The sequence below is a fragment of the Somniosus microcephalus genome, chromosome 8, assembly GCF_052327205.1.
Source record: "Somniosus microcephalus isolate GS21.2 chromosome 8, FLI_Smic_1.0, whole genome shotgun sequence".
Lineage (NCBI taxonomy): Eukaryota > Metazoa > Chordata > Chondrichthyes > Squaliformes > Somniosidae > Somniosus > Somniosus microcephalus.
The window spans coordinates 212165010-212179579 of NC_140994.1; the positions used below are offsets into that span (position 1 = coordinate 212165010).

General features: G+C 42.1%; 1 protein-coding gene across 5 annotated transcripts in view; it reads right to left on the minus strand.

The window, feature by feature from the left end:
* tcf7 (transcription factor 7) overlaps nucleotides 1-11578 on the minus strand; it is a 220318-nt gene extending 208740 nt beyond the window's left edge. For 3 of the 5 annotated variants that reach the window (XM_085995690.1, XM_085995692.1, XM_085995688.1), the window contains exons 1-3: nucleotides 11124-11578; nucleotides 10928-10994; nucleotides 10661-10773 (exon numbers count right to left, since the gene is read on the minus strand). In XM_085995690.1, coding sequence (XP_085851816.1) covers nucleotides 10661-10773; nucleotides 10928-10994; nucleotides 11124-11318 — 375 coding nt within the window. In that variant the 5' untranslated portion in view covers nucleotides 11319-11578. The remainder of the gene's footprint in view (nucleotides 1-10660; nucleotides 10774-10927; nucleotides 10995-11123) is intronic. The other 2 variants (XM_085995687.1, XM_085995689.1) reach the window with 2 other exon arrangements.
* Between the last annotated feature and the right edge of the window lie 2992 nt (nucleotides 11579-14570).

Sequence of the window (14570 nt, forward strand, 5' to 3'; positions counted from 1 at the left end):
AGCAAAGTGATCTGGGAGTGCAAATATACAGATCACTGGAAGTAGCAACGCAGGTTAATAAGGCCATAAAAAAAGCAAACCAAGCACTGGGGTTCATTTATAGAGGGATGGAGTTGAAAAGCAGAGAAGTTATGCTAGGCTTGTATCAAACCTCGGTTAGACGACACTTGGAGTACTGTGTACAATTCTGGTCGCCATATTTTAAAAAGGATACAGAGGCACTGGAGAGGGTGCAAAAAAGGTTGACAAGGATGATACCAGAAATGCGAGGTTGTACCTATTGGGAAAGGATGAACAGGCGGGGTCTCTTTTTTCTTGGAAGGAGAAGGCTGAAGGGTGACCTAATAGAGGTTTTTACAATTCTGAAAAGTTTTGATAGAATCGACGCAGAGTGAATGTTTCCACTTGTGGGGAGGAGCAAAACTAGAGGCCATCAATATAAGATAGTCACCAAGAAATCAAATAGGGAATTCAGAAGAAACTTCTTTACCCAGAGAATGATGAGAATGTCGAACTCGCTACCACAGGGAGTGATTGAGGCAAGTAGTATAGATGCATTTAAGGTGAGGCTAGATAAGCATATGCGGGAGAGGGGAATAAAGAGTTATGCTAATAGTTAGACGAGGATGGATGGGAGGAAACTCGAGTGGAGCATCAACGGCATAGACTGGTTGGGCCGAGTGGCCTGTTTCTGTGCGGTATAGTCCATGTAATTCTATGTAGCTCTCATGGTGAAGGATTGAACTGCCCCCTCCACACTGTATGGAATTATTTTTTCTTATCAACTTTCTCCCTTCTTTCTACGAACCACTGACTCTTGCTGGGATATAGATCCACAGGCACTGGCAGACCACTAGTTCTTTATTCAAGTGGACATTCTTCATGCGTGAGCCTAGGCAGTGAGTATTGACAGGCTATTTAACTGTGGAAGGCTTTACGCCCAACGTCTGATTCTGTTCTCACCCAATATATGCATTTGCGCTCTTTCTGGCACCAGTGACTGGACAGCATTAAGAAACAGGAGCCATGGCTGCTATTCCCCTTTCTACCCCAAGACAGAAACTGAGGTTATTTGTAGTGCCTCAATTGTTGTCTAGTTGAGAACAGTTTACTCAGCAAACGTGCAATAGTATTTTTTTAAATAACACTTATATTTTCACAAAGTACACCTCGTTAACACATTCGCCTGTACAATATATGAGGTTGACATGCTTCATTCTCTTTAGCTGAGGGAGGGGGAAGAAGAGGTGGGGAAGTGGGAGAAGAGGTGGGGAAGTGTGAGAAGAGGTGGGGAAGTGGTGCTGGGGCAGGATCCTCGCAGAGCACATCTGCTAATCGTGACTGAACACCAGATAATTAGACAAAATTGTGCTCTGATAGGGAGTGTTGTGGGGCAGATGGCTTTTTAAATTCTTAAACCAGCCATCACTTGGTTTTGCTGCACCCTTGCTAACTAAGCGGGGTGGGTGGAGAATTACTTTACAAAACAAAGAAATTGAGCGATAAGCATATTCACAAACGGTATGGCACTCATTGTAACTATATGGGTTTTCCACTCAATGTCAGTGTAGTGTACCCGTTCCAAGGAGCTGCCAGGCAGTCCTCACTCCTATAATACAGGGTAATTCCAGGCAGGTTAAATAACTAACATTGTTGGGCACAGAAGGCGATCAATACTTTCATTGAAACTATTTCCACAACACTTAGCTACTCTGCTAAACAAAAACACTAATATTTGCTTTAACCGCACTCAAAACTCCCAGCCCCAATTTCATACCAAGCAGAGATCCTCTATTCAGTATGATCTCCAAGGCATTCATGAAGAATGGGTCGGACGAACCTTTTCTTGGTTGGGGAAGGAAAAGAGCCAGTGATACCATGTGCCATTGTCACCATGGTGGCACCATGCACAAGCAAAATAATGACAGAATTTATGTAATCACAGTGTCCTTGCAAAAAATGAAAAGTTCGGCAAAACAATTTGTTAATAAAAGCAATGCCATTTTGCTTCTGTGCAAATGTGATCTACTGTACCTTGATAAATAACAAAAGCACTAAAATGTAATCCAAATGATTACTGGTCACATAAAAGAAACGTAGTTAAACCAGTAAATGATTTTGCAGGTTGTGCATATATAATTGTACTGCAGAACTGTTCTAAACGAAATGATTGGCCTGGGAATATTTAGCTAGTTTTCAAAATGGATGCCAAGTTCCTGAGTGTCACATGAAATCATCAAATTAACATCACATGATCAACGTCATGTTGCCTTAAACATATAGGGGGAGAAATTGGGCTTCATTTTATCAGTTTTTCATGCGTAAAACGAGGGAGAAACTCAGCAAATTCAGGCCAGAATCTCCCGCATCAAAGTCTGGTGGCTATTATGCATCTAGTAACTTCTAATCGCCCAGGATGCCCACCTGAAATGGGTGTTAGGCCCCATGAATATCGTAATCAGGGTCCCAATGCAAAATTGGACAAAAAAATGAGCGGAACATGTGCCACACATGCACTGCTCAGTTTTTCAGATCAATGGCAACATAACCAGCGGTCCTTAAAGAGACTGCTGGAGGCCACTGAAGAGGAGGTACGCTCGCCCCACCCTCTCATTCACCTCTCCCCACAGGACTTACCTGTGGGCCGGCTCGGTGTCCAAGCTTGCCGATTTTTGGAAGGCCTGGACCAGTCAGCTACAGTGGGACACCCAATAGGCGTCCATAGCTGGCCAGTACTATAGAGATAAGGCCCAAAGCCCAATTTGGAGCAGACCTCCTTCTTTGGGTGTGCGTTTTCAACCCGTCACCAATTTCGCGCTGGCACCCCACGAAAACCCTATTTCTCCCTCATAGTCTTCAATCTAAATAACTAAATATGTTTTTAAGAACATAAGAACAGAAGAAATAGGAGCAGGAGTAGGCCATTTGGCCCCTCGAGCCTGCTCTGCCATTCAAGAAGATCATGGTTGATCTTCTATCTCATCGCCACTTTCCTGCACTATCCCCATATCTCTTAATTCCATTAATATGCAAAAATCTATCGATCTCTGTCTTGAATATACTCAACGACTGAGCCTCCACAGCTCTCTGAGGTAGAAAATTCCAAAGATTCACCACCCTCTGAGTGAAGAAATTCCTCCTCATCTCAGTCCTAAATGGCCGACCCCTTATTCTAAGACTGTGACCCCTGGTTCTAGACTCCCCAAGCAAGGAAAACATCCTCCCTGCATCTACCCTGTCAAGCCCTGTAAGAATTTTGTATGTTTAAATGAGATCACCTCTCATTCTTCTAAACTCCAGAGAAAATAGGCCTCGTCTACTCAATCTCTCCTCATAGGACAATCCCTCCATCCCAGGAACCAGTCTGGTGAACCTTCATTGCGCACCCTCTTAGGTAAGGAGACCAAAATTGTACACAATACTCCAGGTGTGGTCTCACGAGGGCTCTATATAATTGCAGTAAGACATCTTTACACTTATTCTCAAATCCTTTTGTAATAAAGGCCAACATACCATTTGCTTTCTTAATTGCTTGCTGTACCTGCATGTTAACTTTCTGTGATTCATGTACAAGGACACCCAGGTTCCTCTGAACACCAACATTTCCCAATCCCTCACCGTTTAAAAAATACTCTGTTTTTCTATTTTTCCTACCAAAGTGGATAACTTCACATTTCTCCACATTATATTCCATTTGCCATGTTCTTGCCCACTCATTTAGCCTGTCTATATCCCCTTGAAGCCTCCTTGCATCCTCTTCACAATTTATATTCCCACCTAGCTTTGTATCATCAGCAAACTTGGATATATTACATTTGGTTCCCTCATCCAAATCATTGATGTAGATTGTAAATGGCTGAGGCCCAAGCACTGATCCTTGCGGTACCCCACTAGTTACAGCCTGCCAACCCGAAAATGATCCGTTTATTCCTACTCTCTGTTTTCTGTTAATGCTAGTACATTACCCCCAATCCCATGAGCCCTAATTTTGTTTAATAACCTCTTGTGTGGCACCTTATCGAATGCCTTCTGAAAATCCAAATACATTCATCCATTGGTTCCCCCTTATCTATTCTGCTAGTTACTACCTCACAAAACTCTAACAGATTCGTCAAACATGATTTCCCTTTCATAAACCCGTGCTGACTCTACCCAATCCTATTATTATTTTCTAAGTGCCCTGTTACCATGTCCTTAATAATAGATTCTAGCATTTTCCCCACTACTGATGTCAGAAAAAAGAAATCTTTGTAAATGATCATCATTGTAGTTTGGGCAGACTTGGCTCAATCAGAGGTCCAAGGTGCCTTGGGACATTTTTTCTGCATTAAAGGCGCTATATAAATACAAATTGTTATTGTTGTTGTTCCCCCTTCCCTCAAAAACTGATAGGGTCTCAGATTATGTCTCTTAATCTCTCCTGCCTTCCATCCTATCACAGGCCTTCCCTTTTGTTCTTTCCTCTCCTCCCCCTCTCCCTGCCCCTACACTTGCTTAAAAACCTTTTACATCTCCAACTTTTTCCAGTTCTGATGAAGGGTCATTGACCTGAAACGTTAACTCTGTTTCTCTCTCTACAGATGCTAACTGGACGGCTGAGTATTTCCAGCATTTTCAGTTTTTATTTCAGATTATGATGTGTTGGTTAGTATAATTAGCTTAAAAAAGTGTACATTTTAAATGAAGTCTAATAACTATATTTCTAACAGAAAATGCTGGAAATACTCAGCAGGTAGCTAGCATCCGCAGTAGTTTGCTTTTGTAACTATATTTCTAACATTGTTCAAATTGTTATAAAAAAGAATTTGTGGTATGGTGATGGGAGGCAGGAGAGTGATGGGGCCTTGTGTATAAGATGGCGTCGGGACATTCTCAACAATCTGGACAAAACTGCTATAGATCTGAATTCAGGACAAGAGATTTTAAGTGTTTCATATCTGCTCTGTCTCGATTCAATCTATAGGATTTGTCATCTGAAACTGCAAACAAATGTACAATCAACTTGTCCCAAAAGAGGAAAAATGTCTCTTTACAAGTGAATTATAGTGACATCTCACTCTCTTCTTCAAGCTGAGCCATGCCGTATTGAAGTATAGCTTATTCTGGAGTGGGAATGAGAAACTGTGACCTGTTTACTTTTAGAGGTCCCAGCGGACTGGAAAACTGCAAATGTAATGCCCCTATTTAAGAAAGGAGGGAGACAGAAAGCAGGCAACTATCGACCAGTTAGCCTAACATCTGTCGTTGGGAAAATGCTGGAGTCCATCATTAAGGAAGTGGTAGCAGGACATTTAGAAAATCATAATATAGTCAAGCAGAGTCAGCATGGTTTTATGAAAGGAAAATTATGTTTGACAAATTTGCTGGAATTCTTTGAGGATGTAACGAGCAGGGTGGATAAAGGGGAACCACTAGATGTTGTGTATTTGGATTTCCAGAAGGCATTTGATAAGGTGCCACATAAAAGGTTACTACACAAGAGCTCACGGAGTTGGGGGTAATATATTAGCATGGATAGAGGATTGGCTAACTGACAGAAAACAGAGAGTCGGGATAAATGGGTCATTTTCAGGTTGGAAAACTGTAACTAGTGGGATGCCGCAGGGATCAGTGCTGGGGCCTCAACTATTTACAATCTATATTAATGACTTGGATGAAGGGACTGAGTGTAATGTAACCACATTTGTTGATGATACAAAGATAGGTGGAAAAGCATGCAGGTACAGCAAGTAATTAGGAAGGCAAGTGGAATGTTGGCCTTTAGTGCAAAGGGAATGGAGTATAAAAGCAGGGAAGTCCTGTTAAAACTGTACAGGGTGTTGGTGAGACCACACCTGGAGTACTGCGTACAATTTTGGTCTCCTTATTTAAGGACGGATATACTTGCATTGGAGGCAGTTCAGAGAAGGTTCACAAGGTTGATTCCGGAGATGAAGGGGTTGTCTTATGAAGAAAGGTTGAGCAGGTTGGGCCTATACTCGTTGGAATTTAGAAGAATGAGAGGTGATCTTATTGAAACATATAAGATTCTGAAGGGGCTTGACAGGGCAGATGCAGAGAGGACGTTTCCCCTTGTGGGGGAATCTAGAACTAGTGGGCATAATTTCAGAATAAGGGGCACCCTTTTAAATCAGAAATGAGGGTCGTGAATCTTTGGAATTCTCTTCCCCAGGGAACTGTGGAGGCTGGGTCATTGAATATATTTAAGGTGGAGATAGACAGATTTTTGAAAGGTAAGGGAGTCCAGGGTTATGGGGGGCGGGCAGGGAAGTGGAGTTGAGGCCAAGATCAGATCAGCCATGATCTTATTGAATGGCGGAGCAGGCTCGAGGAGCCAAATGACCTACTCCTGCTGCTACGTTTTATGTTCTTATGTTCTTATAGATTATACAACATCTCTACTGTTACAGGCAAAACTATCCTGTGATTCCCCGCCCACCGCCCCGCCCCCCCCACCTCGCCCACTCCCTCACCTTGCTCTTCGTACCTGACCATTTTGATGAGCTTAGTGGAAGCAATTGGAGAGGTGCTGAACAGAGGCAAGATGCTTTCTGTAAATTTGTGTGGGAGTGGGAGTGGGGGGGGGGTGGCGGGGGGGGGGGGTGCGGGTGCGGGGGACATTTGCAAACCAATTTGGATTCTTCATATGCATCCCTCTGCCCATTGGCCTAATTGTAGAGCTTCATTGTCATGGACTAGGAGCTGTCTGGCCTTAGTCTGGGGTGACAAGCACTAGGGGAGACCTACTTATACAGGGAATAAAAAATACTAACTGTTAGCAACTCCCTGTATAAGAACACCACTTACTTTTGACAGTGAATTGTTAATGGATAAAATGACAGGACACTTTTTTGCTGAATGTAATACTTGTTGGTAAAACATTTCAGTGCTGGGAATAAAACATTTACAAAATCTTTTTTTGATCATTCGCACCCAGCAACATGCACTCCCAGGTGCATCTAAAGCTCCTACTACATTGCACCAACAACAGGCCTTTACCTCAACCTCAATAAAGCAACCCACATTGCACCAGTGTAACATTTCCATTTCTCGCATCAGTCATCCTTACCTCTTCTTTCAGTGAGACTGACAATTTAGTGCCAATTTGTACAAACTCACCATACTTTGTGTTGGGAGCTTATATCCATTAGGAATTAGATTGAGACTGTCTTAAATTAATTTCACTTTGGACCCTTCAAAGACAATCTAACAGAAGGGTAGCAGTCCGAAATACCAAAAGCTCTTTTGTTGGAGAAATGCTGCATGACGTACCTCAGTATATATAGACATTTAATAAATGTTACAGTGAAGCAAAGTACCATCTACGACCCAAGGGTATGATAATTGCTTTTCTTTCTGCTGTTTGGCAGCAACTGTTAGTTGCTGAATCACGTTAAAATGCATACTGTGATTGCCAACTGCTATTTAATACCATGCACAAGAATTGAAATGCAACTTAATTGTACACAATGTGTACAAATTAAGTTTTGTAAACCAGTTTTCACAAAAGTGGATAATCATATCTCCTTTATGTTTCATGGACAGACATTTGAGTGATCTGAGATTTTCTGTCTTCTTGTGTTCTAAGTGGTATTTTTTCATCACTTAATGATTGTACCCTCCAGAACATTGAGAGTGTCTCACCATCAGGGCTCCTTTTAGCCATTAGACTGCAGGCAATCTCAGGGAATTCTAGGGTATCTTAGATGGCCATTTAAAAAAAAAAGGTTTTCGACTTCAATAGCATGTTGTTGAACCAAACCGTAATATTAAAGTAATAAAGATATGCCTGTGTCAGGAGTAGCCTTTTATGGTAATATTAACCCTATGCTACTAAAATAGCTTTAAAGTATAATTTTAAGTGAAAATGTGAAATTCTCCATTCTGCTCAACTTATCTTTCCTTTTTCCCCATTCTCTTTTTTATTTTTATTATTTTAACTTTTATTTTCTTTCTGACTAATATGTCCTATCTTAGCTTTTCTGCTACTCCCCACACCCACCCCCACCACCACCCAATTTTTATGTCTAACCACTCTACTCTGTTTTTCCCCGCTGTTTATTTCATTCAAGGTTGGCCGTGAGCTAAAAAACTGGATCCAACGACATGCTTCCAGCCAATCCTGACTCAAGAATGCAAAGATTGGCATGACCACATTGTTTGGTGCCATTTCCAAGATCCAAACAGAGGGCACTACCATTCTTACCTAGCTTGTCACTGGCTCCAGCTGTGTAACCACAGCCCAGAGATAAAGCATTAGTAGAACTCCAAGGGTTAAAGATCAAAAAAGTTACACAAAAAAAATCTTTAACACCCTTTTTCCTTTTTACTCCATTTCGTTGGAAACATTTTTGTTTAAATTGTGTTATTATCGTGGAAATTGGCTTTGTAAAGCTACTGAGACTGATGGTGTGAGAGAATTGAATTAACTGTACACAGCTGAAACGTCGAAAATTGCTCAAGCTGCCTGCGCCTATTAACAATAATCCAGCTCCTTCATTCTAACGAACTCAGTATCTCATCTAAAAACACGTTCCCACAATTGTACCACCAGTGTTCATTGTTTAAAGCTAAATATTTACCAAAACACAAAACAGAAATAGGTAAAGAAGTCAAAGTTATTCACAGTTCTTTGTTTAACTATTTGATTTTGAAAAGAGGCACTGACAGCGAGGCTACCTCTTGAATGAGATTTCTGACAGCTCATGTCAGTCTATGAGAAATGAACAGTACGCCTAATTCACAGAAACCCTGAGCCTGTAAGCAGTTATTAAACAGTAATGCTATTTTTTCCAACAGTGCCTGTGTTATATTACTAAGCTAACAAGAAAGCTTGTGTCTGATATCACCCCACCCCACCCCCCACCCACCGCCCCCCGCCCCACTAGCCCTCCAGCCCTCAAGCAAACCTATCTTTACTGAAAAGATTTCCATTTGGCTCCACTGTAAGAAAAAAAGACGACCACTCAAACCACATTGCACAACAGTATGAGACACAGCAGCATATTGTGGAGGTTTGAGCTTTTGGATGGAAATGCTCAACAGAACATTTATCTGATATCAGATAAGCAAATGTTTTTTTTAAAAAATAAAGGAAAGCTGACTAGCTGACAGCTGTTGGGTGCATGGTACCTGTTCTTGTCATGCAAGATTATGGAACAAAAGCCATGTCTCCCACAAGTGTTTGCAGCATGATTGTGGGCCGACTTCACAATCCTTTCCATCAACTAGATGAGACAGTGGGCAAAAATTAAGACAGGGTTCTCTGACACTTTCTCACTTAAACATAATAAAAGTAGCCTTGTGTTTAATCTAGTGATCACATACGCATAAATATATATATACATATATATATATATTATATATAGAGTAAGTTTTTATTTGAAAAACTGAATTCTTTATTCTTCAAGAAACCACTTTCTTCTCAGAAAGTGACGCTCTTGTCAGTTTCCAAGTATTTTGTCTCTTGAATTGAATTTTAGAACATTACTCAGAAAAGTGCTGATTCCATGATTTAAATTTTGACACATCAAGGAGAAGGCCTGGTGGGATATTACTTTGAAATGCAAATCATTTCAGGCAATACAAGTATATTTCAACACCACAGTCTGAACTGGGTAGAGGTTATTTCTATACAATTTTTGTCTGATTGTGTGTAGTTTTTTTTTGCATCATTAAAAAAATGTACGGCCTGCCTTCTCTACTTTTTGAAATGCGTTTAAAAGTTGCTAGGTTAGATATTTAGAAACAATTTTTAAGAGTCTCATTGGTTACAATACACTGAAATAAACACAGGAACATTATTTTTTCAGATAAACAGATTTCACTTCTCGCGGAGAAAAAAAAATGGAAATAAGTGAGAATTACAGTACAGCACAGAATATGATTTCCCCCCAAATCTTCAGCTGACAATAGGGAGTTATTGTAAAAGTATGGCGGGGTTTTCTCTGAATTACACCCAGTTTATTCTATTTCTAGTCCCCCCACAGCAGTATTCGGCCTGTTTCGGGTTTATACCGATCTTAGCAGCGTTGTTAACGTTCGAGCAAATCGAAGCTATTGTGGCATTTTTTTTTTTGTTTATTAAAAAGTATTAACAGCTGAGAGGGAACGACCCGAAATCAATTGTCACTGCGCCCCCCGCCCCACATACACCAAAAATACCAATGGACAGCGTGATCTGGCACGCTGACAAACCCCCAGCGTTTATTTACTTACACTGTACAGCAGCAATAATAAACCCAACAAATGATGACTACCCTTCACCAGGCACAAGGCAGGAACCACAAGAGATGCATTCTATCCTATTTTGACTGACTTGAAACATGTCATGTAAAAAAAAATCTCTGACTGGGAAACATTCCGTGAATTTGACGAAGGTGTTAATCAGACAAAATGTTGAAACCGTATTTCCAAGATAAAGCACCGGGAGCTCAGCGAACTCAAAAACATATAGAGAACCACCCCCCCAGACATTGAATTTAGCCTCTGAGCTTGCCGGTGATAAGTTGGCGATGAGCATTTATTTCCTGCAATAAGATGACTAATTCTCCCCCTCCCCCCCCACCCCACTTCCAAAAGAAAATAAGCCTAAAATAATGAGAGGTGTGAGACTGAGAGGTACAATTCCTGCAACGTGCACAAAGTGCCCAGGACTTACAGATGGAGAGAGGGATCCATTGGACAGGTAGGGGTCCTGGAGCATCAGAAAGTGGGGATACCCCGAGTAGGCTGTCCCTTTGAACATACCTCCATCTTGACGCTGCTTTGTAACTGCATGAGAGGACAAGGGGAGAAGTTTTAGTGCCTAGTTGACATTCACAAACTTTGCTGCAAACGACTGGCCAGTAAAGGGAATGAATGAAATAAGGATTTTTAATGGCGGGTCTGTCCAAAAAGCAAAAAGAATGAAAGTAAGCCAACCTACCGTCATCGATGTGACCTCTGGATTTATCTTGGTAAATTCTTTGACTGTCCTGCGAACGTCTGATCGCCTGTTTGGGATCATGTGAAAGAAGAATTAGCATGAGATGGAGTTGCCTCTGTTAAATGCACGCGCGCGTGTGTGTTTTAATAGACTGGAAATTCATGAACTGGAGCAAAGATCAAACTCTTTCACTCACCCCTGGATCGGATGCAGGATTCGCGTTCTGGTTAGTCTCCGACTCGTTGACTAACGATGACTTCACGTCTGCTAAATCCCTCTCCGTGAGAGCGTTCTCGGAGATTTTCTCCTCCTGCTCCCCTTCGTCCTTAAAGGAGATCATTTCATCGTTCGCCCCCAGATCATCCCCTCCACCGCTGTTCAGCTGCGGCATTTTCCTCAGGATTTTTTTTCTCTCTTTCCACCTCCCCCCCCACCCCCCCCCACCTCTCCACTCCTTCACTTTGCACTATTCAAAGTTACTGACCGGGACTTGTGCTGCTTGTTGCATACAGCCGAGGGAATGCAATGTAAAGTTGCAGTCAGTTGAAGCGGGAGAGAGAGAGAGAGAAGAGATCTCAGTGAAAGTACGGCAGCAGGGAGAGAAAAAAGATCTGAAGCAGTTTGTGTTTAGGACCAAGGCGACGGCTCCTCAACATCAAAGAGCACCGCCTTTTGATTGACAGCTTCATTGACGGGAGGGGGGATTCAATTGTTTCATCAACGAAACTCTTCAAAATCATCATCATTTTCCTATTAAGTCCATACCCTTGCAATCATTCCCCCTTTTTAAAAATATCTTTCCACGCAGCTGTTTAAAATATAATATTAATATGCGTGGAGAGAAGCAATGAACCCACGCGTCCCCTGACAAATAACTATTTAGTGTACATTTTCCCCCATACCCGTGTTCATTAAAGAGAAAGTGCTCCTTTTTGTTGCTCTCTAAACTGTAATTCCGTTTGATCATGTAACTTTTTTCTATATTACGTAAATTCTTTAACGTGTCAGTTTTGAATTATTAAATTAACAGATTGATAGAATTTGATTGTTTTGCTGTGAGAAAGGGGAAGGTTAAAATGGACAGAATAATGTAGTTTAGGTTCAAGTACGAGAACGTCTCACACAAAGAATACTCACAGGTACATAAACAGATACACTCACGTTCACAAATAGAAACACAACCACATATATATTCACACACAAATATATTTGCTAACACAGATACCATAATGCACACACTTAAATACAGACATACACAGGCTTAGATACAGAACACACACACACACACAGACACACACTCATGCTCAAATACAGACATACACGGACACAAATACAGTCACTCACTCATGTACCTACAGGTACATTAACACACAGACTTCCACACCTGTATTCACATGAAACATGCACTTATAAAGCACCTTTCACATTGTGAAATGTTCCAAAACACTTCACAAAGGAGGGGGGGGGGAGTGGATATTAAAAATTAGTTCAGGTAACTAGGTTTTAAGTCTGTTTTTGAATGTGGGAAGAGATGGAGCAGGAGGGCTTAAGAAGAAAATTCTGTATTGCAGGGCCACAATGACTGAAAGCTCTGCCACTGATGGTGGAGCAAAGAGACGGGGATGCACAGGAGGCCAACTTTGCAAGAGCAGAGTGTTTGAGCTGGGATGTAGGGCTGCAGGAAGCTGCAGACATAGAATGGGGTGAGACTATGGAAGGATATGTAATCTAGGGTGAGGATTTTGAAATCAATGTACTTGCTATGGGGAGCTAGTGTAGATCATAGTGAGGACCATGGCAAAGGGTGTGCAAGACTCAGTATAAGATACAATGCAGGGAGTTTTGGACAAGTTGGAGTTTGTGTAGACTGGACCTTGAGAGAATGGGGAGGAGAGCACGGGAGAAGTTGAGCCTACAGGTGATGAAGGCACAAATTAATGTTTCTGTGGGGGTGAAATGGGGACAGGAATAAGTGATGTTACTAAAGTGGAACTAGGTATTCTTAGTGACAGCGGATTGTGGGTTTCAAGCTCAGCTCAAAACCAAAGAGGACACTGAGACTGTGCACCGCTGGGTACAGCATAAGAGAGCGGCCGAAGAGGGTGCTGGACTCAAAGGTTTAGATTCAGAGGTTCAGACTCAGAGGTTCTGGTGGAAACTGAACATAATGCTTTTGGTCTTGCCAATAAAGGAAAAGAAAGACTTGCATTTATATAGCGCCTTTCACGATCACCGGACGTCCCAAAGCACTTTATAGCCAATTAAGTACTTTTGAAGTGTAGTCACTGTTGTACTATAGGAAACACAGCAGCCAATTTGCACACAGCAAGCTCCCATGAACAGCAATGTGATATTGACCAGATAATCTGTTTTAGTGATGTTGATTGAGGGATAAATATTGGCCAGGACACCGAGGATAAATCCTCTGCTCTTCTTCAAAATAGTGCCATGGGATTTTTTTACATCCATCTGAGAGAGCAGACGGGGCCTCGGTTTAACATCGCATCCAAAAGATGGTACCTCTGACAGTACAGCACTCCCTCAGCACTGCACTGGAGTGTCAGCCTAGATTTTTGTGCTCGAGTCTCTGTAGTGGGACTTAAACCCACAATCTTGTGACTCTGAGGTGAGAGCGCTACCAACTGAGCCACTGGCTGACTAATAGTGTTAACTTTGAGAAATCTTTGGTTCATCTATAACTTGATGTTGGGCTGTTTAGTCACATTTGTGGTTTCAGGAAAGTAAATCTTGGTGTCATCAGCATACACATGAAAGTGGACCCATGTTTCTGGATAATATTTCTCAGGAGCAGCTTCTATGTGGGGAAGAGGAAGGTAACAAGGATGGAAGCTTGGGACATGCTAGAGGTAACCATGCAGAAATGGGAGGGGAAATCACTGTAGATGTGCTGGCTACATTGGAACAAGTAAGATTGGAACCATGAGAGGGTGCTATCACAGAGGTGGACCATGGAGGAAAGGTGATGGAGAGAATGGAATGATTAATGATTTTGAAGGACATGTAGAGATTATAAAGGATAAGGAGTGATACTGCACCACAGTCTCAGTCACAAGCAACAACAACTTGCATTGATAAAACACCATTAATGCAGAAGAAAAATTCCAAGGTGCTTGACAGAGGTGTAATCAAACAAAAAGGTATGTTACTGCTGATTTTGACTAAGGCAGTCTCAGTGTTTGTATAGGACACAGACACATAGGCACACAGATGTATTCACACCCACAAATATATTACACACCCAAACAGATGCACACATTCACATACAAATACATTCTTAAGGATATGAGCATCATTGGCAAGGCCAGCATTTATTGCCCATCCCTAATTGCCCTTGAGAAGGTGGTGGTGAACTGCCATTTCAGAGGGCAGTTAAGAAAAAAACACATGTTGCTTTGGGTCTGGAGTCACATATAGGCCAGACTGAGTAGACTGAGTCACATATAGGCCAGACACTGTGCATCGGCGCTGATGAGTTCAGCGGGGAGGCAGCAGAAGCAGCGATGGAGACCACGAGACCCGCTGTAGCACGGCGGCCGGCAGCTCCTTGGCGGGAGGCTCGGAGGTCGAACCGGTAGGAGGGGAGGCGGCCAGCGGACCGAGGGCGGGAAAAGCAGGCCCTGGA